Genomic DNA, 27,924 nt, shown 5'->3' with positions numbered 1-27,924 from the left:
CAGCGGCTGTGATTGATAGTGTGACTATTCAGTGGCACATTCCTTGCTACCTTCTGCTACTCAACTCTAGTCTCCAAAAGGAGATATACTTAACACCCAGGATGGTGGATTAAAGGAGATATAATCTATGATCAGTGGTGGGATTCAAACATTTTACTACCGGTTCTGTGGCTGTGGCTTGGTGGATGTGGTTTGGTGGGCGTGGCAGGGGAAGGATACTGTAAAATCTCCATTCCCTCCCCACTCTAGAGGAAGGTTACTCCAAAATCCCCATTCCCTCTCGATCAGCTGGGACCCGGGAAGCAGAGAATAGATGGGGGCGAGGCCAGTCAGAGATGGTATTTACCGGTTCTCCGAACTACTTAAAATTCCCACTACCTGTTCATCAGAACTGGTCAGAACCCGTCGAATACCACTTCTGTCTATGATCTATGTACCAAAGTCACTGTCAAACATTTAGCATCAATATTTAATTAGGAATTTGAGCAATAACTTGCAGAAGCTGTGTAGAAAGCCTTCAACATCCCTGATATCTAGGCCTCCTTAAATGAAATGGAGGAAGGGGAAAAATTAAGAAATGTATCATTGTAGGGGCACACAAACTGCATCTTCAACTTCTCCTTAGAGAAGCTGGATTCCCAGACTCACACACTAACCAGCATAATTCTTGTCACAGGAGTAGCAGGCGATGTCTTGAGTTGTAGTTCAGATCTAGGTTGTGTCATCCAGATCTCTTTCAGTTCACTCAAGTATTTTTAAAGATAAACAGGAAACAAACTGCCTCAAAAATCTTCTTAAACTTCCTTCTTAATCCAGAAGGGAATCTGGGATCCTCTTTCTGGATTATTGCTGACCAATTGTTGCAAAGTGCAAGAAATTAATGTGGTGGCACTTATTTGGTAGCACTTTCCAAATGGGGCTTCAACGTGGATAAATATTGCCCATCTGCTTTACTAAGATGGCCTTCTTCTCTTTTCTTCTTTTCCTTTCTTTTTTTTTCAAAATACTTTTTTTATTTTCCATTTTCATAACATATAATCACATGTATACTATTACATAGCCAATATCATATTGTATTAAGTAATAATTACATCAGTTCCTCTTGCCATCAACTCCCAGAAAGATAAAAACCCATTATTAGCTCTTCTGCTCTCCATACATCTCTTTCTTCTGCCTCTCTCCTACCACCTTTCTTCCCTCCCTCATCCTTTTCTACTCTACTTCCCCTTCCTTTCTCCTTCTCCTCTCTCTTCATTCCACTCCTCCTTATTCTCCTCATCTTCCCCCCTTACCCTCTCTCCTATCCCTCTCTTCCTGTCTTTCTTCTCTCCTCTGCTTCCCACTCTTCCTCTCATTCACTTGGTGTATTTCAGCTTCTGAGCAAACTCCATTCTATGTTGATGCTATTTATGCTTCCATATCAATATACTTAGTTTTAAAGAAGAAATAAGAGAAGACAGTATACATGTGCAGTCATATTACTTTAAAACCTAACACCCCTCGTCAAGCCTAGTATACTTCCCTCCCTCCCCCCTCCCCCCTAACCCCCCCCAGCCCCTCCCCCAGCCTTCCCTTCCCCGACTTCCCAGAACCCATACATGGTATAAATCTTTAACAAAAACAGTCTAAAATATATTTGAAAATATATATATACCATATATATCTTTTCTTTTCCTTTCTTTTGTGACAACTCAGCTGAGGAAGTAGAGAGACTGGCTGCAATGCGTTCGGATTCATTGGTTCCAGGGACACACACCCCACCTATAAGGAGGAGAAGTAAGTTTGCCAATCTAGGAAGAATTTTCAAGCCATGGAAATGGAGGAAGAAGAAGAGCGAAAAGTTCAAGCACACATCAGCAGGTAAGTTGCAAGCCGCTTGTCAGCACTGAATTGGATTAATACTTGTTTTTGTCTTGTTCCCAAAGTGAAATAAATAACTGCAGGCCACTTCAGCTGACTGTTATCTGCAGTTCAGCGGTTCTAATCTCCCCGGCTCAAGGTTGACTCAGCCTTCCATCCTTCCGAGGTGGGTGAAATGAGGACCCAGACTGTGGGGGTGATATGCTGACTCTGTAAACCGCTTAGAGAGGGCTGAAAGCCCTATGAAGCGGTATATAAGTCTAACTGCTATTGCTATTGCTACTGTTTGAGTGGTTAGTACAGTAGTTCTATAGTAATTTACAGAATAGCAGTAGCTTAGGTAGAAACAGGAAAAAAAGCAAGACAAAACCAGGGCCTTAAAACTTTCCCCTCTACTGCACGGATGTCAAACTCACTGTATCATGTTGCCGTCATGTGACGTATCGCAACATTTTCCCCTTCGCGGCGCTGGGGTGGGCGTGGCCTGTGCATGAGGCATCCGGCCCGTGGGCTGCCAGTAGACTGAATCTACTGCTTTGCCTCCAGGTTTAAACACCTTGTTAATCCATGGTAAGGGTAGGCAATAATGGCAACTTTACCATGTGTGGACTTCAACTCCCATAATTCCATGCTGGCTCAGGAATTCTGGGAGTTGAAGTCCACAAGTCGTAAAGTTGCCATAATTGCCCACTATGAACCAAATGAACAAGGGCATTTCTTTTATGGAGTAGAAATACATTGCAACATGTGCCATTTTTTTTTACACAGAAAGCACACTGTAGTGTTAGAATCCATCTTTCTCCGTGGCATGTCTTTGCTCACCCACAAGTCTCAATTCGTATAGATGCTTCATTGGCATACGTTCTCATCAATTTCCTCTCCATTGTCCTTCTTCCTGTATTATAAAACATATGTCTTGACCAGATTTTCAAAACTGCAGCATATACAATATGTCTCTTAATAGTTAATAGAGCCGAGGTGGCACAGTGGTTAGAGTGCAGCACTGCAGGCTACTTCAGCTGACTGCAGTTCTGCAGTTCGGCTGTTCAAATCTCACCGGCTCAAGGTTGACTCAGCCTTCCATCCTTCCGAGGTGGGTAAAATGAGGACCCGGGTTGTTGTTGGGGGCAATTATGCTGACTCTGTAAACCGCTTAGAGAGGGCTGAAAGCCCTATGAAGCGGTATATAAGTCTAACTGCTATTGCTATTGTTATTGCTAGTTGATTTAAAGGAGCCGGATACCATTCTTTGCTTCCAGAAATCAACCCTTTTTTCGGTTTCTCTTTAAATTGCTCAACATATTGTGCTAAAAGTACTTTTCTACAAACAGTCAAGGTGGTAAGTGGGTGTTAATTCCCAGTGTTCATTTACATGAGAGATAGGAAGCTCATTCAGGAAGCCAAAGAGAATATCAGGGTAATTAATGTATGAGATCCAATTAAAATGTCTTAAATTTAGATTAGGAGCCCTGATGGATCTGACAAAACGTCTGTTTATTCCAACATCCTATTTCCTTTAGTGGCCAATGAGAAAGCTTTGAGGAACTCTTTCATCCCAGAGTTTTCACCACTCTGAGCCGAGGTGGCGCAGTGGTTAGAGTGCAGCACTGCAGGCTACTTCAGCTGACTGCAGTTCTGCAGTTCGGCTGTTCAAATCTCACCGGCTCAGGGTTGACTCAGCCTTCCATCCTTCCGAGGTGGGTAAAATGAGGACCCAGACTGTGGGGGCAATATGCTGACTTTGTAAGCCGCTTAGAGAGGGCTGAAAGCCCTATGAAGTGGTATATAAGTCTAACTGCTATTGCTATTGCTATTGCTATTGTTTCCTAAAACTAGGGTGCAAGCCTAGGTAGTCCTCAACATGACCACAGTTGAGCCCCAAATTTATGTTGCTAAGTGAGACATTTGTTAAGTGCGTTTTGCTCCATTTTACGACCTCTCTTGCCCCCGTTGTTAAGTGAACCATTGCAGTTCTTACGTTTATTAGCACTGTTGTTAAGTGAATCTGGCTTCCCCATTGACTTTGTTGGTCTGAAGGTCGTAAAAGGGGATCACATGATCCCAAGACGCTGCAAAGGTCATCAATACGAGTCAGTTGCCAACGGGCTGGATTTTGATCACATGACCATGGGGATGCTGCAACGGTCGTACGTGTGAAAAATGGTCATAATAAGTCACTTTTTTTGCAGTGATGTCGTAACTTTGAACAGCCAGTAAATGTGCTGTTGTAAATTGAGGACTACCTGTGTAGCAGAACCTTTGGGCTGGATGAAGAGGCAGGGGGAAAGAGGAAAGAGTCCCTTGAGGTGGTGGGAAAATGTGGCTCTGAAGATGAAATCTTACCATTCCGGAACTGGAACTGTTCTATTGGGGCAATTAGATAAATGTACATGTTCCTTATGACCCAGGGCCAAAGTTAATGTCAAGTAATGTTAAGTAACACCACTAACGAAGGAAGACTCTGAGGCTTGAGATTCCTCAAAGTTCCATTTTATTAGAGTTGTCATATTGGCACATTTGGGAAAACCCGAATCTGAAAGTTTCCAGGTTTTCCCCACCCAAGTGAAAGTTCAAGTCCCTGCCCAGCACCCACATATCCATCACATGGTCCAATCAGGTACCATCCCAACTGGAGATGCCTCCCAGTCACGCCGCTCCAGGCGCAGGGCAACGTGTCCTTGACTCTCTGTAAAAGGAATGTTATTTTGACTATATCTACCCCACTCCATATAATCCCCCCTCCCAGTTTCCCACAGCAATAAATGTGGCAGGCCTGAAGGCCCAATGCTGAAGACGGCTTCCAGGCCTGACAGTTAGGGTGTAGCAGTGATTTTGCTGAATGGGAATGGTGATGAACTTGCATAGGAAACTGTTCTGACCCCCTCCTCCGTCCAGTAACGAATGCAGAGACAAGCTTAATTGGAATGTACTTTAATAGCAAGAAACCAAAACCTCGGTGGCTGAAAGCCAAGCATAACAAACAGATAAGGACCTTGGCAGCAACTCAGACAAACCTTGGCAGCAATCCAGCCAGTTCCAAAAGTTCTCCAACTTTTAGTCAATGCGTTGACTTCTGCAAGAGGGGCGTGTGCACAAGCAGTCTTTTTATAGTCTGGAGAGGAGCCTAATGACTACCAGCTGAGTGCAATTACCTCCTGTACTTGCGCAACTGTTCCTGACGCCTATTAGCTCTTCGGTGTCGGGCATCCAGGAACAACTCACTACTGGCATCCGGATCACTCTCCCTTGTCTCCTCCCCACTGGTCCAAGGCTCAGGCACCTCCTGGTGGCCAACCAGCCTCTCTGCGCCCTGCTCAGAGTCAGAATCCTGTCTAGGGTCCTCCACATCCTCCAGAGCCGACTCATAGGGCCCCTCACTGTCGGAGTCTGGTGGCAGCTCCAACGGCTCCTGCTGGGCCACAACAGGAAACCAAGTGGCACAGTGGTTGGGATGCCGTATTGTAGGCAAACTTTGCCCACCGCCTGGAATTCAATCCTAACAGGGCTCAAGGTTGACTCAGCCTTCCCATCCTTCCAAGGTCGGTAAAATGAGGATTGTTGGGGGGGAATAATGCTGACATGGTAAATCCCCCAGAGAGTGCTGTGAAGCACGATGGGGCGATATATAAGGCTAAGTGCTGTTGCTATTGTTATTAGTGGCTATTGAAAAAACATCCAGGCAGATAGTCCTGGATACTCACAACAATTCACTTAGTGACCATTCAAAATTGCCACTGAAAATAGCGAAAAGCTCACCAGAGGGTCGCAAAAGGGGATCACATGACCCGGGAACACTGCGATATGAAACAATTGCCGAGCGTCTGGATTTTGATCATGTGATCACAGGGATGCCGCAAGGGCTACAAGTGTGAAAAGCCACCAAAAGCCCCCCCCCTTTTTTTAATTGAGAATTTTGGGGGGGAAAACTTTTACAAATATATACTTCCCTCCCTGCACCCTCCGCCCCACCCCACCCCAACCTTCCCCCCTCCCCCCAATTTCCCAGAACCAATACAGGGTATAAATCTTTAACAAAAACATTCTAAAATAAACTTTAAAAAAAAAGTTAACATCATCTTTCATTTGAGCTTTAACTCCTCCTTGCTAGGCTAGCTCTAAACAGATTATATCATTCCTTGTTTCTTCAGTCATAAGCTATCTGGAATTTCTTAGTCCCATATTTATTTTGAGTATAGTCAATCCACCTTCTCCGCTCCAGTTTATATCTCTCGTTTGAATGGTCCTTGAGATATGCTGATATTTTAGCCATCTCTGCTAGGTTTGTTACTTTCAATGTCCATTCTTGAATAGTAGGCAAGTCTTCCTTCTTCCAGTATTGTGCCACCAGCAGTCTAGCTGCGGTTATTAAATGTAAAATCAGGTTAATCTCTACAACTGTACAATCAGTAAGCCCCCTTTTTTCAGTGCCGTTGAAACTTTGTTCAGTCACTAAATGAACTGTTGCAAGTCAAGGACTACCTCTACTTGGAGCAAAATAGTCATGTCTATGGAGCCATGACTGTATGACATGTAGTCATACTCTTTTAAGCAAACCTCCTTGTTTTTCTTTCAACCTTTTGCTAAGGACAAAGCAGTCCTGTACCCCCAAATCCATTTCCATCTGAGAGAGAGAGACAGAGAGAGAGAGAGACAGAGAGAGAGACAGAGACAGAGAGAGAGAGAGAGACAGAGAGAGAGAGAGAGAGACAGAGAGAGAGAGACAGAGAGAGAGACAGAGAGACAGAGAAAGAGAGAGGGAGAAATCTATAGCTTATTCAGACACTTAATCACTTCAAGCACAGTATTTGAACAATCCAAACCCTCAAGGGGAAGGTGTTTTTTTTTTAAATCCTTTAATTATGCAAGCACCTCAGTTCTACTTATGTCTTGAACTTTCTTCTTCTTAGGGCAACAAAGCTTGCATCCTTCGGGAATGTAGAAAAGGGAGCAGGTGGTGGACACTTTTGTAGAACACCGAAAACACTTGGCCTTGTTCTCGTCTGATGAAAATATACCTGCAGTGTTATTTACTGCAACGCATCCTAGGATTTTGATGAGTTGCTTTTTTTAATTACAAAGGTAGCCTCATAATTTCTCCCCAGGGCCATTGAGAATATTGTTAACCTGGTGATCACCAAAAGAGGAAAACATTGCCAGTGGCTTTTCTCTGTAAAAAATAGAGGTCTTAGGGATTGTCCAGTACCTTCCACTTCTTCATTCATATCAGGGGTGGGTTTCAAAAATTGTTCGAACCTACTCTGTGGGTGTGGCCTCCTTTGTGGGAGTGGCTTGCCACCCATGTGACCGGATGGGAGTGGCTTGCCGCCCATGTGACCGGATATGAAGATGCCGACGACACTTGTCAGAACCACCTTAAATTACCTCACACACAGCCCTGGCCTGCATAAGAATAGGATGTAAACTTATTTTTTAAAAGGCATCTTTGGTTTGCGTTAAAACAACTTCAACACACACAATGTTCTGATTGCACCACAAACGCAGTAGTCATCCTTACCTTTCAAAGAGGCACTGAGTTTTATAAATATGATAGTGTAGAATAATCATATCCAAGGACCAGTGGTGGGTTTCAAAAAATCTTGGAACCTCTTCTGTAGGTGTGGCCTGCTTTCCGGGTCCACTGGTGGAACCTCTTCTAACCGGTTCGGTAGATTTGACGAACCGGTTCTACCGAATAGGTGCAAACTGGTAGGAACCCACCTCTGATTCATATTCTCAAAGGGATTTCCTCCCCCACCCTTTGGAAGAGGCATATGAAATAATAATTAGCGGAAGACACCTGCATAATCAAGTCTCTCACCTCAACTTCTTACCACTCATAGTACTTACATTCAGTTTCAGCGGAGAATTCCTATGTATGTCTAGCAATGAGAGGCAGTTTTCAACTTGCAACCATAGTATCTTTTGTTAAGTGTTGGAAGAAATATCCATCTGGTTCAGTTCCACCTGGGGGAGAAAGACACTGGATACCTGGAGGCTGATTAGAAAGATGATTTATTGATGGACAGGACCACATGGGTTTGAGGTCCTGGGCAGCTGATCACATGGAGTGGAGAGTGAGGGTTATTTATACCCTCTCTTGGGCCTTGCCCTTGAGTTTCCTGTTCCTGTGCAAGAAATGTATTCTATTGGCTATAGTCAGAGTCTCATTAGGCCATGTGGGGGTCATGTTTGTCTGAATCGAGTTTGGTTGAAGCCTGGAGGATGATGCAATGTCGCCAGGTGATTTTGCAATGCGGTGAGTACTGCTGCTAGATAACCCTATTATATCCTGGCGGGTCATATCTTAATCTCATCACCCCGGATCTGAAGGTCTTTTATTTTGTAGATAGGCTGTCCCAGTCCTTCTCAATGGGCACCAAATATCTGCTGGGGGCAGAGAGCTGAAGCTCTGAGTTTCTGTCTCCCTTAAGATTTCTATTTCTTCTTTAGAGGAAATAAAATATTCTGCCTTTTTAATATTTCTTAAAATATTTCATTCTTCTAGGAGGGGTAGGTGCTAACTTTCTACGTAAGGAGGCAGTTGTTAAGTGAGTCGTGTCCAATTTTATGATCTCTTTTTTTTGCCACAGTCTTTTAAGTGAATCACTGTATCTGTGAATCATGTGGTCATTAAGCAAATTTGGACTCCCCCATTGAATTTGCTTGTGGGAAGAGGCTGGGAAGCTTGCAAATGATGGCACATGAGCCCAGGACACAGCAACTATCGCCATGTGCCTGGATTTTGATCACATATTCATAGGGATGGGGCAATAGTTGTAGGTACAAGTACCATTTGTAAGTCGCTTCTTTTAGTGCTGTTGTAACTTCGAATGGCTACTAATGGTTGAGCCAAGGTGGCGCAGTGGTTAAATGCAGCACTGCAGGCTACTGCTAGATCAGCAGTTCAGCGGTTCAAATCTCACCGGCTCAGGGTTGACTCAGCCTTCCATCCTTCCGAGGTGGGTAAAATGAGGACCCAGATTGTTGGGGGCAATATGCTGACTCTCTGTAAACCGCTTAGAGAGGCCTGAAAGGCCTATGAAGCGGTATATAAGTCTACTGCTATTGCTATAAGGACTAGTTGCAATATTTAGATTCAAAGCTAAGGTTTATATAGAATGTGATCTAATGAGATGAATGAATTGAAGAACCACTCTGGTTGGGTTGATGCATAATGTTAAACATAAACCATAGCTTAAAATCCTATCCTCTGGGTTCACGCTGATTAGCATAATATGTACAGTGTTGGGGTTCCTGACATAGGACAGGAATTTTGTCAGAATGTTAAAATAAAAAAGGGGGGATCCTAAACTATGAATTTCACTTTCTGATTGACGGATGTGGATATATTTTTCCTAATGTAAATCTTCAGATCAGAAAGCATAATATCCAAATGGTATTTACTGGATCTCTACTGTGACAAAAGTGGTTCCCACCTAATGCTAAATTGGCATTAGTTGTTACAATTGTCTAATTTTTTTTATGAGACTTTGATAATATGGACAACCAGCGAAAGGAGATCTTTATTCAGCTTCTCTGCAGCTGAATCTTTTGCAACCTCTTAAAAATCTGCTGCATTGCAAATTTATAACCATTAAGAAGCAAACTTTGACTTACTGGATTGAAAAGGCTTTTTAAGAATGTACTCACGCTCATGCTTTTGCTTTAATGACACATTTGCGGGGGGGTGGGGGAGATCCTTCAATGTATCCAGACTTACAGGGAAGAAATGTTTAATGAGGCCATTTGGATTTTATGCTAATTACACTTCCAGCTGCTATAAAGATTATGTACAACAGCTTCAAACTGCAATTTTGTAGTACCGTTCTAAAATGGTATTTTCCTCCACCGAAGAAGAAGAAAAACAGTGTGAAGTTCATCTGGAATGAGGGGCTTTATATAAACAGGATATTATAAAGCTCTAGCAAGCAAAATAAGAGTGATTCTTTTTGTATTCTCTGCCATAACTGGTGGAATGCGTCACATCTCAAAGGAACTGTCGTCAAAAGTACCAATAATGGTGTTCCTGGAACTGGAGATGCAATTTTTTAAAAAAGAAAAAGAAATGTTTCTCCTGAATAAGACAAATGTATGTCAGTTTCAGCTGCCACACTGAAAAAAAGTACAGTCATTTAAACAAACTCAGTGCCCAGATATCTACTAATGCAATCGGCCACATAACAAAGCTACTAAGATTTATTTTATTTTTTTCAGAATTTGGAATTGAAATTTGAAATCTGTGTCTAACACTATGATTTATAACTCTACTGAGAAATAGCTTTTGCTGCTTATGGCTGGCTGGGGAATTCTGGGAGTTGAAGTCCATGCCTCCTAATTATTAAGGTTGAGAAACATTGATCGACACATTGGGCAGTGGTGGGATTCAAATAATTTACCAACCAGTTCTCTGCCCTAATGACCATCTGGGTAGGCGGGGCTCGGTGGTCATGTGGTCGTGTGGGCGTGGCCAAGTCAATGTCACTCAGGTCGATGGGCACTTCGCCTTAGTAGTTACAATGGTAATAAGGGTTAACTGGAGAGGCAGTTTCTGTAAGCAGGGCAATAAAGATTAGACTAGAAACAACACCAGAATGTTTCCTTCCTGCCTTCCTTACAGGATTAGCCCTGTAAAGTGGGGAAAAACCAAAAGGAGATTTCTTCCAACAACCGGTTCTCCGAACTGCTTAGAAAGTTACCAACCGGTTCTCCCGAATAGGTGCGAACTGGCTGAATCCCACCACTGACATTGGGGCACATTATTAACTGCTTTATTTATGCAGAGAAACCCACCATGTTCTTGGACGTTTCACTTTTTGCAATAAAATCTTAAATGTCACAGAATGTTTTTAACTTGTATCATGAGATAGCTATGAAAAGAACCTATTTTTCCACAATGTATACCTGGGCCTTCCTGCCTGAAGGACTCTCTTATTCAATCAAGAAAAACCTCCAGATCCATTTTTCTACTGAAGGTGTTCAATGTTTTTGAACTATGATGAGTGTTTCTTTGAATATACAATATACACAATCAAAAAAGTCTCTGATAAGCATAATAGCATTGTGTTTTTGTTGTCATAGGTCACAGGCTGCATGATTCAGATCCATACTTTAAAATATTTTAAATATTACCAATGAATTCTCCCTCTCTCCACACCATAACAATGAAACTCATATAATTTAGAGGAAAGTAGCACTCATAAATATCCCGTGATCCCATCACAGCCTTCTGGACAGAATCTCGGTGAAATCTGTTGGAGTGCTGATTGAGAAAGAGGTATCCTGAGTCAGAGTGGGTAGCGGAAATTTTGACTGGTTCTCCAAACCAGCAAGTATCACCTCTGGCTGGCCTCGCCTCCAGCCACTCGGTCTCCTGGTCACCGCCCGCCCCCACCACCTGTTCGCCTCACCCACCTGCTTGCCCCCCGCCCCGTCCTATATGTGTGCCTTTGCCACATGGCCCAGCTAATTGCCTCGCCTCACCAGTCTCCTCCACATCTTGCTTGCTCTGCTCAGCTCACCAAAGGTAAGAATGCTGCCCACTCGCCCTTCATCTTGGGTCAGGGGACGGGGCCCAGGAACACGCCATTCCCCAAAGACCCGGAGTCTCCACCCACTCGCCCTTCGCCTTGGCCAGGTTGGGGAATGCTCCATTCCCAGGCTCTGGCCTTCCCTTCCTGCATGCCACCCACTCTCCCAGAACTGGTAGTAAGAAACATTGAATCCTACCACTAGGGTCCCCAACCTTTCATTAAATGTATTTGTTCACATTCATGGAAGTTGCTATAATTCAATGCTAGAACATTTGCAAGACTTCATGTTCATGTTCATGTTCATGTTGATTTTATTTATATGCCGCAGTTTTCCCCAAAGGGGACTCAGGGGGGATACAGACAAAATTAAAAATGACACAAAACAATACATGGTTTAAAACACACAGCAGTCATACCATTCGAGATGGGGGCAACGGTTCTTTAGCCCCAGGCCTGTTGGAACAGCCAGGTTTTAAGGGCTTTGTGGAAGGCCTGGAGGGTGGTGAGGGTTTGAATCTCCACGGGGAGTTCGTTCCAGAGGGTCGGAGCAGCCACAGAGAAGGCTCTCCTCTGAGTAGTCGCCAGTCGACACTGGCCCGCAGATGGAATTCGGAGGAGGCCTAATCTGTGGGATCTAATGGGTCTTTGGGAGGTAATTGGCAGCAGGCAGTCTCTCAAGTACCCAGGTCCAATACCATGAAGGGCTTTATAAGTGACGACTAGCGCCTTGAAGTGTATCCGAAGACCAATAGGCAGCCAGTGCAGCTCGCGGAGGATAGGTGTTACGTGGGTGAACCAAGGTGCACCCACGATCGCTCGCGCGGCTGCATTTTGGACAAGCTGGAGTCTCCGAATGCTCTTCAAGGGCTGCCCCATGTAGAGCACTTGTTTGCTCTCTGAATTCTCCACTAATCTTGGATTGCAAAGTGATGTTTTGTTCATCCTAGTCATCCTAGTGGGAAATAGCTATATTGCAAGATGTGTGTAGGGCATCTTGGGAGAGATCCATATAGACAGTAAGCAAATGTGACTTCAGACAAATGATTGCTCAAAAGAAACTTCCATAAATAATCCATAAAAGGATCAGACCCTTCCTTCACAGCGGAGTAGGGTAGCAGGTGGCAGGAAACGAGAAACAAAAGGAACTTGGAGCTTTGAGATATTCTTCCCACAGGAATATAACCCAACGTGGAGATCTGTATTTCTCAGAGCTCCACGCTAAGTTAGTAGTAATTTTTGGCCAGCTGTTTTCTCTCAGCCAAACCTACCTCACAAAACCAACAAGCAAGATGCAAATAATACCCCAAGCAACCTAACAATAAACAGCCCAAGTAAGGAAGCTTAAGAGCACTCCCATCTCCACTGACAGAGCAAACCACCAGAATATAAAATGACAGCAATCCCTCCTCCCTACTAGCACTGATGATGTTATTTAGTTTGGTAATGAAATGTCTGCAAGAAAACAAACAGGCTCGGAGAGCACCCAGGACCCTCATAAACCTGTATTATGGAGATAAAATGAGGGGAAATATTTCAAGTATCCCACCTTGCTTTTTCAAGAGAAGAGGCAGTATATAATTGCGGTTCCACCACAAAACCGCGTTCGACTAAAGCGCGCTCGACGAAACCGCGTAGCTGACGTCATCATAGGGCGACAACAGCGTGGAGACAGAAGCACGCTGTAAACGTTAAACCTAAAATTAACCCCTAAACCTAAACCTAACCCCCCTAAACCTAATCCTAAACCTAACCCTAAACCTAACCCTTAACCTAACCCTAAACCTAATCCTAAACCTAACCCTTAACCTAACCCTAAACCTAAACCTAACCCTTAACCTAACCCTAAACCTAACCCTAACCCTAACCCTAACCCTTAACTTAACCCTAAACCTAACCCTAAAGCTAACCCTAAACCTAACCCTTACCTTAAGTTGAATCGGCTTGCTTTCAAAGCGCTATTTAAAGCACCCTTCTTTCTCCGCACTCACTGTTGTCGCCCTGTTGATGACGTCAGCGACGTGGTTTAATCGGGCGCGCTTTAGTCGAGCACGGTTTTGTCGTGCCACGTATAATTGCTATTGTAAATCGCTAAAACTAAATACTTGTTATTTAGTTTAGCCTTTTAAAGTTATCTATTATTTTTGAGTGCCCTTTGAGTGCTTATCTAATGATTTGAGGATGCAGCCTGTAAGGGGTGATATGGTTATGTAGGCAAGTATACTTTTCAAATTAGTTTGCATCAACCTTCATAATTTGGTGGGCTCCAAATATCTTAGATATCATGAACCTGATAACATGGCTTCAGGGAGTCATGACTTACCATATATTGAGCATCATGCCTCTTCTTTTCAATTATACGCAATTTCCTCCTATACAAAGGGGTTAGGTTAGAATCCACTTAGATTAATTTTTCCATATTTATTTGTCTTTCATTAATCTTGCCAATATTAACATTAAGGTCCATACCAGCTGATTAAAAGGTTGCCACATTACAAGGAATTGTAGGCAGAATTTAGAAAAAACACATGATTACCTATGAATCATTGTATAAATATTTGCAGGTACTTGGAAAAAGATGGGGATGAAATCCACTGAAAATAGACATGGTGATACTTATTACTACTTAATAAAAGTATACTATCATGTGACTAGACTTTGCTTATACTGACTTCCATGATTTTCTTTAAGCAGGTTTTTTTTTCCTCACAAAACATTTTTTTTTACCACATATTGCAGTGTGAGAACTATTCTCTAGTTGAAAGAATCATTATTTGGAGAGTCTGGGGAAATTAATCCTGCGCCTGTTGGCTTCCTACAAAATACATTGAATCAAGAATCTCCCCACAATTTGTCTGAACAAAATCAAATATTGTTGCAAATAAGGCAACAATTAGATTATGCATATATTCTATGTGGTTTCCATCTGATATAGCTGCCAGAACCAGATAAATGCTTGTTTGTAATATATGTGAATGTATGAGATGCTGCTTACACAGATATTCTTAATGAATACATTATTTACAACATGGGATTCATAGCAATGTAGTGGTTCTTTATTAAGGATCCACTGCTTGAGCTGAACGTTGTTAGAATCAGAATCAGAACAGAGCAGGAAAGGACCTTGGAGGTCTTCTAGTCCAATCCCCTGCTCAAGCAGGAGATCCAGAGGTGGGTTCCTACCAGTTTGCACCAGTTTGGTAAAACCGGTTTTTCAAATCTACCAAATCGATTAGAAGAGGTTCCACCAGTGGACCCGGAAAGCAGGCCACACCTACAAAAGAGGTTCCAAAAATTTTTGAAACCCACCACTGACTTGCATGCTTCAATGCCAGAGTTTCTGAGCCAACATGACTGGAGGAGGAATTCTGGAAGTTGAAGTCCACAAGTCTTAAAGCTGTCAGGTTTGAAGACCTCTAGTTTTTTTTTTTCTAAAGGGTTAGGGGTACAAGGATCTTGTAACACACACACACACACAAACAGACTCACACAGAGAGAGAAAGAGAAAGAAAGAAAGAAAGAAAGAAAGAAAGAAAGAAAGAAAGAAAGAAAGAAAGAAAGAAAGAAAGAAAGAAAGAAAGAAAAAAGAAAGAAAAAGTGAGAGAGAGAGATGAAAGAAAAAATGGAAAAAGGGACAGAGAGACAAAAGGAAGGAAAGAGAGAGAGAGAGAGAGAGAGAAAGAAAGAAAGAAAGAAAGAAAGAAAGAAAGAAAGAAAGAAAGAAAGAAAGAAAGAAAGAAAGAAAGAAAGAAAGAAAGAAAGAAAACACATGGCGGGCAAGCCACTCCCACCAGGTCACATGGCGGGCAAGCCACTCCCACAAAGGAGGCCACACCCACAGAGTAGGTTAAAAAAAAATTTGAAACCCACCACTGAGGAGATCTATACCATTTCAGACAAGTGACTGTCCAGTCCCTTCTTAAGAACCTCCAGTGATGAAGCACCCACAACTTTTAAAGCCACTGGCTCCACTGGTTAATTGTCCTCACCGTTAGGAAGTATCTCCTTAATTCCAGATTGCTTCTCTCCTTGATTAGTTTCCATCCATTGTTTCTTGTCCTGCCCTCTGGTGCTTTGAGGCAGCCTCTCAAATACTGTTATCATGTCCCACCGAATCCTCGTTTTCTCTAAACTGGCTAAACCCAAATCCTGCAACCATTCTTTGTGTGTTTTAGTCACCAGGCCAGAGGTGGGTTCCTACCAGTTCGCACCTATTCAGTAGAACCAGTTCATCAAATCTACCAAACCGGTTAGAAGTGGTTCCACCAGTGGACCCGGAAAACAGGCCACACCTACAGAAGAGGTTCCAAAAAATGTTGAAACCCACCACTAGCAAAGATCTTGTAACTTGACAGCTTTAAGACTTGCATGCTTCAATGCCAGAGTTTCTGAATAGCTACTTGGACCGACCTAAGTACTAATTCAAAATTTCATATCCGGTCACATGGGTGGCAAGCCACTCCCATCCGGTCACATGGGTGGCAAGCCACTCCCACAAAGGAGGCCACACCCACAGAGTAGGTTCCAACAATTTTTGAAACCCACCACTGCACCAGGCCTTTAGTCATCTTAGTTCCTCTTCTTTGTACTTTTTCCAAAAGCTCAACATCTTTTTTGTAATGTAGTAACCAAATCTGGATGCAGTATTCCAGGTGTGATCTTACTAAGGCTTTATAAAGCAGTATTAATACTCCACATGATTTTGATTCTATGCCTCTGTTTATACAACCAAGGATTGTGCTGCCGCACACTGATGACTCATGTTTAAGTCCCTCTCACAGTTACTGTTTTTTGAGCCAGGTTTCACCTAATCTGTACTTGTACCTTTGGTTTTTCCTGCCCAGGTGTAAAACCTTGCTTTCCTCTACATTAAATTCCATTTTTGTTGGATAGGGCTCATTGTTGAGCCGAGGTGGCGCAGTGGTTAGGGTGCAGTATTGCAGGCCACTTCAGCTGACTGTTATCTGCAGTTCAGCGGTTCTAATCTCACTGGCTCAAGGTTGACTCAGCCTTCCATCCTTCCGAGGTGGGTAAAATGAGGACCCAGATTGTGGGGGCGATATGCTGATTCTGTAAATCGCTTAGAGAGGGCTGAAAGCCCTATGAAGCGGTATAGAAGTCTAACTGCTATTGCTATTGCTATTGCTATTGTTATTGTTGAAGTCTGTCAAGATCTTTTGGGGTCCTGAGTTTGTCTTCTGGGGTCTTAGCTACTCTCGCCAGCTTAGTGTCATCTGCAAATTTGATGACACTAATTTGATTACAGAATGCATTGCTGAAGGCTCTACTATGTTCATTTCTGTCATAGAAAATCTAGCACCAGTTTAAAAGCCAATGAGATGTTTACTTTTTTGGCTAGGAAATATGCTTCCTAAACAAAATGCACAATCTAATATTGTTTCATGAATCTTAACAGTGGCACAACTTGAGAAATGGAAGTCTACTATTCGTGTGTAGTCATTTATATGTATTACAATATACTGTGTGTGTGTGTGTGTGTGTGTGTGTGTGTGTGTGTATGTGTGTGTGTATACATTTGCACCATTAGCCACTTTAACCCCCTCCTATCCTTACATGAAGCACAAACCCCCAACCAATCAGAACACAGCCAAACTCCCATCCAATCAACTCAAACCCCGACTGGCAGTTAAAAGGAAGAAACAGCTGAGATCTCACATTGCTCCTGGAAGCACGAAGCCTGAAGATGACGAATGAGACTTCATCGAAACGTCGCCAAGACACTTTCAATTTTACACAGGAGAAAACCCAAATAACCAAAGATATATATATGTGTGTGTGTGTGTGTGTCGGTCTGTCGGTCTGTCTGTCTGTGTGTCTGTCTGTGTGTGTGTCTGTGTGTGTGTGTCTGTGTGTGTCTATGTGTGTCTGTGTGTGTTGAAATATATATATATATATATATATATATATATATATATATATATATATATATATATATATATATATATATATATATATATATATATATATATATATATATATATTTGAGTGTGCACAAATTTGTATTTTTTAAAAAAACACCATTACATTTAGAGATTTAGGAATCCCTAAAAAGATATACAAGAACCAATTTAGTGTAGTTGTTAAGACATCAGGCAAGAAAGCAGGAGACCATGAGTTGTAATCCCACCTTGGACATGAAGCCAACTAGGTGACCTTGGTTCAGTCACTTTCTCTCACCCATAGGAAGGAGGCAAATGGCCACTCCAGGAACTTGCCAAGCAATCTCTGAGAATCAGACATAATTGAATGGAAGGAAGAAAAAGCTAGTAAAAGGAAGAAGCTGGTTTTTTCCGGGGGAAAATCAGAATCACTTGATATGAGATTATCTTAGAGCTGGTTTTCCCATTCAGACTGGTAGTTGTGGGATTGGGGGCGCTTACGTTAGAAGAGCATCAGATACGAGAAAATGTCCCTTAAATGTCTCACTGTCTTAAAATTAGTGCCACATAAATGAAAAATAGAGGACTGTATTAATGTGTTTTCCTTCTAATTCTCATCTGGGAATGGTGGAAGAATTCCAATTCCACTACAGTTTAAACCTATAAGTGTTCAATAAATTTTTCATTATAACTTTAGAACACATGTCCTAAATATTAACATTACAATAATAGGAAGTGATTGCTAATAAACAGTGGGAGGAATATCAAATTACATTGTGAGGTAAGGTTAGCATAACAATATCTATACATTGCAGACATGAAAATCAGTGATTGGGTCACACTCGGTGCTAATTAAACTTCTAATCATTATTATTTTTTTTGCTTAGATTCTAACAAAGGTGCATCAGTTGTTGCTTCAGCTGGTGAAGAGAAGATAACTGGAGCACATAATTGTGGTGCAGCACAGCTGATAATGTACAGATTGCATTATTTTGTCCCATAGTTGCTGCCCCTTTGCTAAATTCTTCAGTGAAGTGATTAAGAAATCCAGTTGGGTCATCTGTATTTAAGACCCCATATATAGTCTTTGTTGCTAATAATAGCCAAGCACTGAGCAACAGGAAACAGGAAATATTCATAATTTCATATATATATGTATATGAAGAAGGCTAAAGATAAGAATTTCAACCATTTTGTTAGCATTTAACAGAGTTTTGAATTAATTTACCGGTAGATGATAAGTCAATCATATGGCCTTATGCAGGGCCAGATTTAGATGAAAAGAGGCCCTAGGCTATTCCACTTATGAGGCCCTTTCACCTCCCATTTTTAAGTTTGTAAATTACATGAGAGACAATAAAATACATCATTACTGTGATATATATCAATATATATCAATATATATAGCTGGCCTCCCGACGGAGGGCGGCTCCACTCTGCGGCAAATGCAGCGAGGCCAGCCGCCTCCCCTGCTGCGCTCAGCTGCCCGGCTCGGCCCCCTCGCCCTCACCTGCCTGGCCGCTGGTGGGCTCCGCGTCGACGGGGTGGCTACTGGGAGCGGTCGCGCCTCTCACCCGACCGCCGGTGCCGGGAACGTGGGCGGGCTCCCCAACTGCCGCGGCATTGGAACGATCTTAACCAATACATTTTTATGTTTGTTTATTAGTCATATGCGTAGAATTTCTCCTTATTTTCAGTTCAGTGTTTTAGTGTTCACTGTTTTTAGAATAGTGTAATTTTAATTTTGCTAACAATTTGAATGTAGGCCCCTCTTGATCTTGAGGCCCTAGGCTGAAGCCTAGTTAGCCTATAGGAAAATCCAGCCCTGGCCTTATGAGATCACCAGGAAGATTTTTCTCTCAAAATCCTTGGACAGGGAGATTGGATTAAAGGTTTCCTTCCACTATGCCTAAGTATTTGTTAAAAACCTCTGTTACAAAACAATTGTTGGGCAAGACCAAAATGGATACAGAGGTTTTTATTTTATAAAGAGTACATTTTAATTCACATATGCTGGGGCAGTAAAACATAATGGGTGTCTGGTTTAAAGAAAAATTCTTGGATATAATTTCTTCGGCAAGATATTGTCATGCGTGTCTGATCAAAATGCTTAGCCTTTACCTAAATACTCTTAACAGAGACATAAGGCTGTTCCATGAACAACTGCAACAATTTATAACAATTCCTCCTAAATCAAATCAGTGATATCCACCTCTGTAGGTCGTGTAGGAAGCATTTTAAACAACCCTTCCGTGTAAGGTTCAAATGTATTGGCTTTAAAAGGACCAACTTCAAAACAAGAGTTGTTTACCTGGTTGAAAAGAACTTCTGCATCTTTCTGAAGGACGTTTTCTTTTAGAGATAGAATGCGTGTTATTTATGGAAGACTAACATGTAACCGAGGTGGCACAGTGGTTAGGGTGCAGTACTGCAGGCCACTTTAGCTGACTGTGATCTGCAGCTCAGCGGTTCAAATCTCACCAGGCTCAAGGTCGGCTCAGCCTTCCATCCTTCCGAGGTGGGTGAAATGAGGACCCGGACTGTGGGGGCAAGTTGCTGACTCAACTTGCTAAAAAAAAAAATGTAAACCGCTTAGAGAGGGCTGAAAGCTCTATGAAGCGGTATATAAGTCTAATTAATAAATAAATAAATAAACTCGCACCAAACAGGCAGAGAATCAGAGAAATGATCTCTGTTTCAAAGGCTGCTGAAACCCTATTAAAATGACAGCTACCCTACGCTAATCAGATATCAGAAACAAATGAGGCCACTGGAGTAATTGGCAATTGGCAATTTAATAAATTTGTATGCCGCCCAATCCCGTAGGACACTGGGCGGCTTACAGAAAGATAAAAATAAAACTTAAGAAAGTAACGAGATACAATTTAAAAAGAAGAACACACCATACATTCCATTTAAGTGGGGCTGGACCATGTTCAACAGCCCCAGGCCTGCCAGAACAGCCAGGTTTTAGTGGCTTTTCGGAAGACCGAGAGAGTGGGAAGGGTCCGGATCTCTACGGGTAGATCGTTCCACAGGGCCGGAGCAGCTACAGAGAAGGCCCTCCCCCGAGGAGCCGCCAGCGGCATTGTCCGGTCGACGGCACTCGGAGAAGGCCCAACCTGTGAGATCTTATTGGTCATTGGGAGGTATGTGGCAGAAGGCGGTCTCTCAGATATCCAGGTCCTATACCATGTAGGGCTTTAAAAGTAATAACTAGCATCTGAAGCGCGTTCGAAGACCAATAGGAAGCCAGTGCAGCTCGCGGAGGATAGGTGTAACATGGGTGTACCTAGGTACACCCGATATCGCTTGCGCGGCTGCATTCTGGACCAACTGTAGTCTCCGAACACTTTTCAGGGGCAGCCCCATGTAGAGCGCATTACAGTAATCGAGCCTTGAGGTGACGAGGGCATGAGTGACCATTTGAAGTGCCTCCCGGTCCAGGTAGGGCCGCAGCTGGTGCACCAGGCGCACCTGGGCAAAAGCCCCCCTGGTCACAGCCGACAGTCTACTAATATAGAACAAGGACCACCTTTAATCCCTAATCCATCCTTGCTTTCCTTTTTTCTTTCTACAAAATCTCATTGCAAGGCGAGTTGTAGCTCATCCATCTCAATCACTACCCTGATATACAGTATCTCTGTTTTTACACTATGTTTTTTTTTCCCCATTGAGGATAAAATGTTGTTTGTTGCAAGCGTTGTCATTATTCAGCCATCTCCTTCCTGCTGGTGTTAAAATTTCTGTGCACTGTTTTAGGATGACCTTATTGGAACTTTCTTAAGAGGAAATGCTTAAGGGGGGAAAAAGGGTTTGCTTGAATCCAATTGCACCGCGTGCGTAGCACAACTTTAATTAGATAATTCATGCTCTCCCATCACTGCATGCCTTCTGTCTCTCCGGTCCTAAATTTAAAATAACTGGGACTAGAAGTAGCATTTGCCACTATGGAATAATCCTCCCCTGTGCCTAAATCACAGCATCCAAATAATGAGTGCAGGACTCTTTCAACATCCGAGCCTAAACTACAAATTAAACAATTGAAGCCCACCTGTTTTTAATGTGTACTGCATGTAAAAAGAAGCAGAGCCGTGTTGACATAGTGGTTAGAATGCAGTATTGCATGCTAATTCTTCTGACAGCCGACTGACAGCAACTCGAGTCTCACCGGCTAAAGGTTGACTCAGTCTTTCATCCTTCCAAGGTTAGCAAAATGAGTAGCCAGATCATTGGGGGAAATATGCTGACACTGTAAACCACTCAGAGAGGGCTATACAGCACTGTGAAGCAGTGTATAAGTCTAAGTGCTATTGCTTTGGTCACAAAGTTATAGCTGGCATCTTGACTTTTTAGAACCGGAAGGCTCCCAATTTTTGTTACAGAAGATGCTCCAGACATACTTCTTCCACAAAGAAAACAAGGCAGACATGCAGTTGTGGCTCGATTTGCACACCTGGCACTTGAACTGCATTGAGTTTGACAGTGGCGGTATCAGGAACTGAACGGAGAATCGGAGGCTGAAAACTATCACTGCTCCTCTCAGCATAGGATGCCAAGATTGGGCCAAAATGCTTAGCCTTCACCTAAACACCCTTAACACAGATATAAGACCTTTCCATCAACAATTGCAACAAGTGATAACAGTTCCACGCAGGGAAAGTAACCTATCCGTTCTCCCAGCTCAATCCTGGGGGTTGTAAGTGATTGGGAGAAGCTGTCAGGTGCTCCTTCATTTAATAATCAGGAAAGAAACCACCCAACTCCATGCTTAGAATTAGTACTTTTACTAATTACGAACGATGAGTAGCAAAGCAAAGCTGAGTCTGAGTAAATTGGCGCGAAAGCAATAGGTACCATGTATAATTCAATCCCCTCCCCTTGGCACCCCATTTCATAGTCCAATAATCATTCACCCAACCATCAGGTGGGGGATGTCTTCAAAAAGCATCATCAGGGTGGAATGCTGGACAGTTGGCCTTGGCGGGAAACTCCCTTCCTCCACATGCGCAGATAGATAGTCAGGACAGCACCTAATAACAATCCTCCAGTACATAATGATTCCCCTCCCAAATACCATGCCCCCCCTCCAGTGGTGGGTTTCAAAAATTGTTCGAACCTACTCTGTGGGTGTGGCCTCCTTTGTGGGAGTGGCTTGCCACCCATGTGACCGGATGGGAGTGGCTTGCCGCCCATGTGACCGGATATGAAGATGCCGACGACACTTGTCAGAACCACCTTAAATTACCTCAGACACAGCACTGGCATTCCTAAGAATAGGATGTAAACTTGTCTTTTAAAAGGCATCTTTGGTTTGCGTTAAAACAACTTCAACACACGCAATGTTCTGATTGCACCACAAACGCAGTAGTCATCCTTACCTTTCACAGAGGCACTGAGTTTTATAAATAGGAGCATGATAGTGTAGAATAATCATATCCAAGGACCAGTGGTGGGTTTCAAAAAATTTTGGAACCTCTTCTGTAGGTGTGGCCTGCTTTCCGGGTCCACTGGTGGAACCTCTTCTAACCAGTTCGGTAGATTTGACGAACCGGTTCTACCGAATAGGTGCGAACCCACCCACCTCTGCCCCCCTCCCCGTTTCAATGACAGCCAAAAAGCAGCAGCGAAGCAGAGGCTGACATCAGCTTTCTTCCTATACCCTTTTGTTAGATCATCTGCTACATCATAGCAAAAACCTGGAGCCTTTGATATTTTTGAAAATCCAACTGGACAGCGATTTCAGGACTGAGAAAAAGGATATATCCAGGAAAAACTGGATGTACCCTACAGTGGTATGTTTTTTCTTATCCTGGACTTCATGGTTTGGCTGCTGTCGCTTCTTCTGAGCCTCGTCTCTTTTTTGCTGGTCTCCCTGTAGAGAGCTCAGGCAACCTATTGATAAAACAATTGATTAGACCACTGAGCACTTCTCTCCCACTCAGCTGTACCACCAACTGAGTCAATGGGATGAGTTGAGGGCAAGGACAAAACAGAGAGAAGGTGACATTTGCCATTAGCAAAAAAAGCATTTTGTCCTGTGTGCTGCACCTCCCAAACTCTCAACTTGAAATGTTGAATAGAGTGATCAAACAACTGTGTCAAAGCTAATAATGTTAATTTTAATCAAATTTTAAATGTCATTGTTAATCTTAATTGAGTGTTTTTTGGATACTCTGTCTAATTTTTTAAAAACTTTTGTAATATGTGTCTTTTTTAATGGGTTCCACCACAAAACCGCGGTAGACTAAAGCGCGTGTGACTAAAGCGCGGTGACAAAACCGCACCGTCAAAACCGCGCGACAACAGCGCGCTGACAGAAGCGCGCTGTAACATAACCCTAAAAATAACCCTAAACCTAACCCTAAACCTAACGCTAAACCTACCCTAAACCTACCCTAAACCTACCCTAAACCTACCCTAAACCTACCCTAAACCTACCCTAAACCTAACCCTAAACCTACCCTAAACCTAACGCTAAACCTACCCTAAACCTAACGCTAAACCTACCCTAAACCTACCCTAAACCTACCCTAAACCTACCCTAAACCTAACCCTAAACCTAACCCTAAACCTTACCTTAAGTTAAATGGCGCTTCTGTCGGCGCGCTGTTGTGGGCGCGCTGTTGTGGGCGCGCTTTTGACATCGCGGTTTTATCACCGCGGTGTTGTCGGCGCGCTTTAGTCTACCGCGGTTATGTCGTGCCACGTTTTTAATGTTGTACGCCGCCCTGAGTCCTTGGGAGAAGGACGGCATATAAATCCAAGAAAGAAAGAAAGAAAGAAAGAAAGAAAGAAAGAAAGAAAGAAAGAAAGAAGGAAGGAAGGAAGGAAGGAAGGAAGGAAGGAAGGAAGGAAGGAAAGAAAGAAAGAAAGAAAGAAAGAAAGAAAGAAAGAAAGAAAGAAAGAAAGAAAGAAAGAAAGAAAGAAAGAAAGAAAGAAAGAAAGAAAGAAAGAAAGAAAGAATACAGAACCAGGAAGGGTTCTGTAACACCATTACACGATGAGAAGCAACGTTTCAAAATACATGATTTGTTTAGGTGTCATCTGATTAAATAACTACTGGTAAACATCTATTGCTAGGTCTTGAACAGGGTGTGCCTATTTCTCCCTGCCACAGTTTAGAATGGTGTCGTCGGGGTTCTGGATCTGTGAAATAGAGTATAGGAGCAATCCAGTTTAAATAGATACATGTGCAGGGAGAATGTCTATGGAGATTCTCAGTCATCCAGGTCATGTTTATCCCAAAGGTGATGGCACCTGTATTCAACAGTGAAGGGACACAGGACAGAAAACATGCTGAAGAAAACACAGCTCATGTGCACTACTCAGGTGACCCTGAGAACACAGACAAACCTCCAAGTGGCCTCAATGACTCTTTGAAAGAATGCAAAAGACCAGCTGTCTGCTAGGAATATAAATCCTTCCATTCCCCACTGTTCTGAACCCCCTCGTCCCACACCAAAGCACGCAGAGCCGAAGTTACTTTAAGGAATTTATTAACAGACAGACAGGTCCTTGGCAGCAAACCAGCACAGACAAGCCTTGGCAGCAATCCAGCACAGACAAGCCTTGGCAGCAATCCAGCACAGACAAGCCTTGGCAGCAATCCAGCACAGACAAGCCTTGGCAGCAATCCAGCCTGCCAAGCTAGCATGAAAGTTATCCAACTTTAGTGAATGCGTTGACTCCTGCAACGGGGCATGTGCACAAGCAGTCCTCTTATAGTCTTGAGAGGAGCCTAATTACCACCAGCTGAGTGCAATTATCTCCTGTAACTGCACAACTGTTCCTTACGCCTATCAGCTCTTCAGTGCCGGGCACACAGGAACAACTCCCTTGGCTCCTCCCCACTGCTCCAATGTTCAGGCGCCTCCTGGTGGCCAACCAGCCTCTCTGCGCTCTGCTCGGAGTCGGCACCCTGTCCAGGATCCTCCACATCCTCCAGAGCCGACTCATAGGGCCCCTCGCTGTCGGAGTCTGGTGGCAGCTCCAACGGCTCCTGCTGGGCCACAACACCCCACCATCCACTCAGAGCTGAAGAAACTTCTTGGATGAGAAGCAAAATGTCTTCAAAGAAAAACAAGGAAGTCCAGTTGCCTCTTGAAAAAACATCTTTGGAAAGGGCTAGGAGAGTATTTTCCATGAGACCCGTGTCTTCTTGATTTTCTAAAGTCTCAAAAGGTAGACAGGCTTCTAGATAATCCTAAACCTCAGGCTTGTTTTATGCTTCTGATTCAGGGAACTAGACCAGCCAATCAATGTATTGGAATAAATGGTGGTGAGGGGGATTTTTTTTCGTTTGTTTGTTTTAATTGGCACCAAATATTGTTTCTTCCTACCTTCTATCCAATTGGGTTCTAACTGGTAGAGCTTTGGAATTCTCTGCTGATTTTGGAGTTAGTACTTTATGGCTTGTTCTGTTTGGCTGGTGAGCAACAGTGGACATGTTCCAGCAGCTTGGATTACACTGTCCTAGAAGGAGTGTCTACATTTGAGATTACAGATTTGCTATTTCGTGTCCTCCCATATTGTTTTCTATGTCCCTATTATAATATTTAGCTAAGGGCCACCCATTAGCCCAATAAGATACAAGGCCACGAGGATTCAGATCCATAAAATGGAAAGAAAGAGTCAAGTTTTAAATATTTAGCTAAGAAATGGTTGGAATTAAATATTTCCCTTGGAGCAGTTTTCATGTTTGTGTCCATTTAGTTTTGCACATCTCGTTTTATCGATGAGTATGTTGGACTGTATCTTCATTAAGAATATTTAACACACCCAACAGGCAACCATAAAAGACTTGTTCTAAGGAAATGTCAGGAGTTGTTTCTGTGACTGTAGCAGAGGTGGGGGTTCCTACCAGTTTGCACCTATTTGGTAGAACCGGTTCATCAAATCTACCGAACCGGTTAGAAGAGGTCCCACCGGTGGACCCGGAAAGCAGGCCACACCTACGGAAGAGGTTCCAAAAATTTTTGAAACCCACCACTGCCACAGACACACAAACACACAGAGAGAGAGAGAGACAGACAGACAGACAGACAGACTGACAGAGAGAGAGAGAGAGAGAAAGAGAGAAAGAGAGAGAGAGAGAGAGGAAGAAAGAAAGAAAGAAAGAAAGAAAGAAAGAAAGAAAGAAAGAAAGAAAGAAAGAAAGAAAAAGAGTGAGAGAGAGATGAAAGAAAAAAAGGAAAAAGGGACAGAGACAAAAGGAAGGAGAGAGAGAGAGAGAGAGAAAGGAAGGAAGAAAGAAAGAAAGAAAGAAAAAAGAAAGAAAAAGAGTGAGAGAGATGAAAGAAAAAAAGGAAAAAGGGACAGAGAGACAAAAGGAAGGAGAGAGAGAGAGAGAGAAAGGAAGGAAGAAAGAAAGAAAGAAAGAAAAAAGAAAGAAAAAGAGTGAGAGATGAAAGAAAAAAAGGAAAAAGGGACAGAGAGGCAAAAGGAAGGAGAGAGAGGGGGGGGGAATGGCTGGCAAGCCACTCCCACCAGGTTACATGGCCGGCAAGCCACTCCCACAAAGGAGGCCACACCCACAGAGTAGGTTCCAAAAAATTTTGAAACCCACCACTGGATTGTAGTGCCATTATTCTAATTACAAAATTGTGCATGTACTGTATATCAGCTTCATTGCAGAAGTAAAAGTTTGAGCAACCATTTTGGATGTTCAAATTGCTATTATTTGTTTTCAGTATTGGGAAGAGTTGCGTTTTTTTTTAACCAAACAAAATATATTTAAATAGCGCACCTTTAGACCCATAATGCTGCATACTATATTTGCATTTTGCACAGGTAGGCTACTGTTACTCTCAACGTTTAGTTCAGAATAAATAAAATGACTTTGAAGTATATTTTGCAAGGTAAAAAATTGAGAATAAAATTGAAATTACTACAGGACTCTAGCAATAATGGTGGTTTTGGGCTCCTAGATGGAATTATATAATCAGGTTGCAGCTATTGCCTAGCTAAAAGATTGGGTAAATTTAAATAACAGAAGACTATTGTTACTAGAAGGGTTACAATTAGGCTGGCATGCCTTTTTCTGGTATGGCAGAAATATGGCGCACAAATATTTCAAGAGGCATTATGTGAGGAGCGCGTTGCTTAACATTTGGGAAAAAATTAAACTACAAGATTATAGGGAAGTACCAGTCTGGCTCTCTCCAATGGAGGCAATAATATATCCAAATCTTATTAATTGGGTGGGGGGGATTGTATATTACAAGGATATTTTAGATGAAAGGGCTGATCTTAAATCCAGGCAACAATTGCAGAGTCGGGGGATGGACTTATCCTGGCGGCCGTATTTTCAGATCCAATCAAGGCACGAAAAATATGTTAAATTATGGGGTGTAAATAAAGAACAAACAGCATTGGATAACATTTTAATGGGGATGGATGAAAAATTGATTAAAATATATAATTATATACTGAACTATAAAATGGAGGAAGAGATAGTTAAAGAAATGATGATTGCCTGGGCAAAGAATTTCAGATACAATATAAAATTAGAAAAATGGTTAAAAATATGGGGGAGAAATTACTGCCCAAAATATATAAGAACTCCTTTGCCAAATGCTGGAAATGTAACCAGATTCCAGGAACATACTACCACATGTGGTGGACGTGTAAGAAAG

The 27,924-nt window shown here is 42.7% G+C and overlaps 1 protein-coding gene across 5 annotated transcripts in view; it reads left to right on the top strand.

Annotated features, from left to right (window-relative positions):
* Positions 1-27,924, top strand: part of PHACTR1 (phosphatase and actin regulator 1) — a 299,830-nt gene that overhangs the window by 191,760 nt on the left and 80,146 nt on the right. For all 5 annotated transcript variants that reach the window (XM_087707455.1, XM_087707457.1, XM_087707458.1 and 2 more), the window contains one exon: positions 1,696-1,860. In XM_087707455.1, the coding sequence (XP_087563581.1) occupies positions 1,696-1,860 (165 nt within the window). The remainder of the gene's footprint in view (positions 1-1,695; positions 1,861-27,924) is intronic.

Source organism: Thamnophis sirtalis, unplaced genomic scaffold (assembly GCF_051295495.1).
Source record: "Thamnophis sirtalis isolate CommonGarterSnake01/CBP01778 unplaced genomic scaffold, rThaSir2_p1.2 scaffold_2, whole genome shotgun sequence".
Taxonomy (NCBI): Eukaryota; Metazoa; Chordata; class Lepidosauria; order Squamata; family Natricidae; genus Thamnophis; species Thamnophis sirtalis.
Note: the sequence above shows the minus strand (reverse complement) of the source record. Positions and strands in the feature narration are given on the sequence as shown.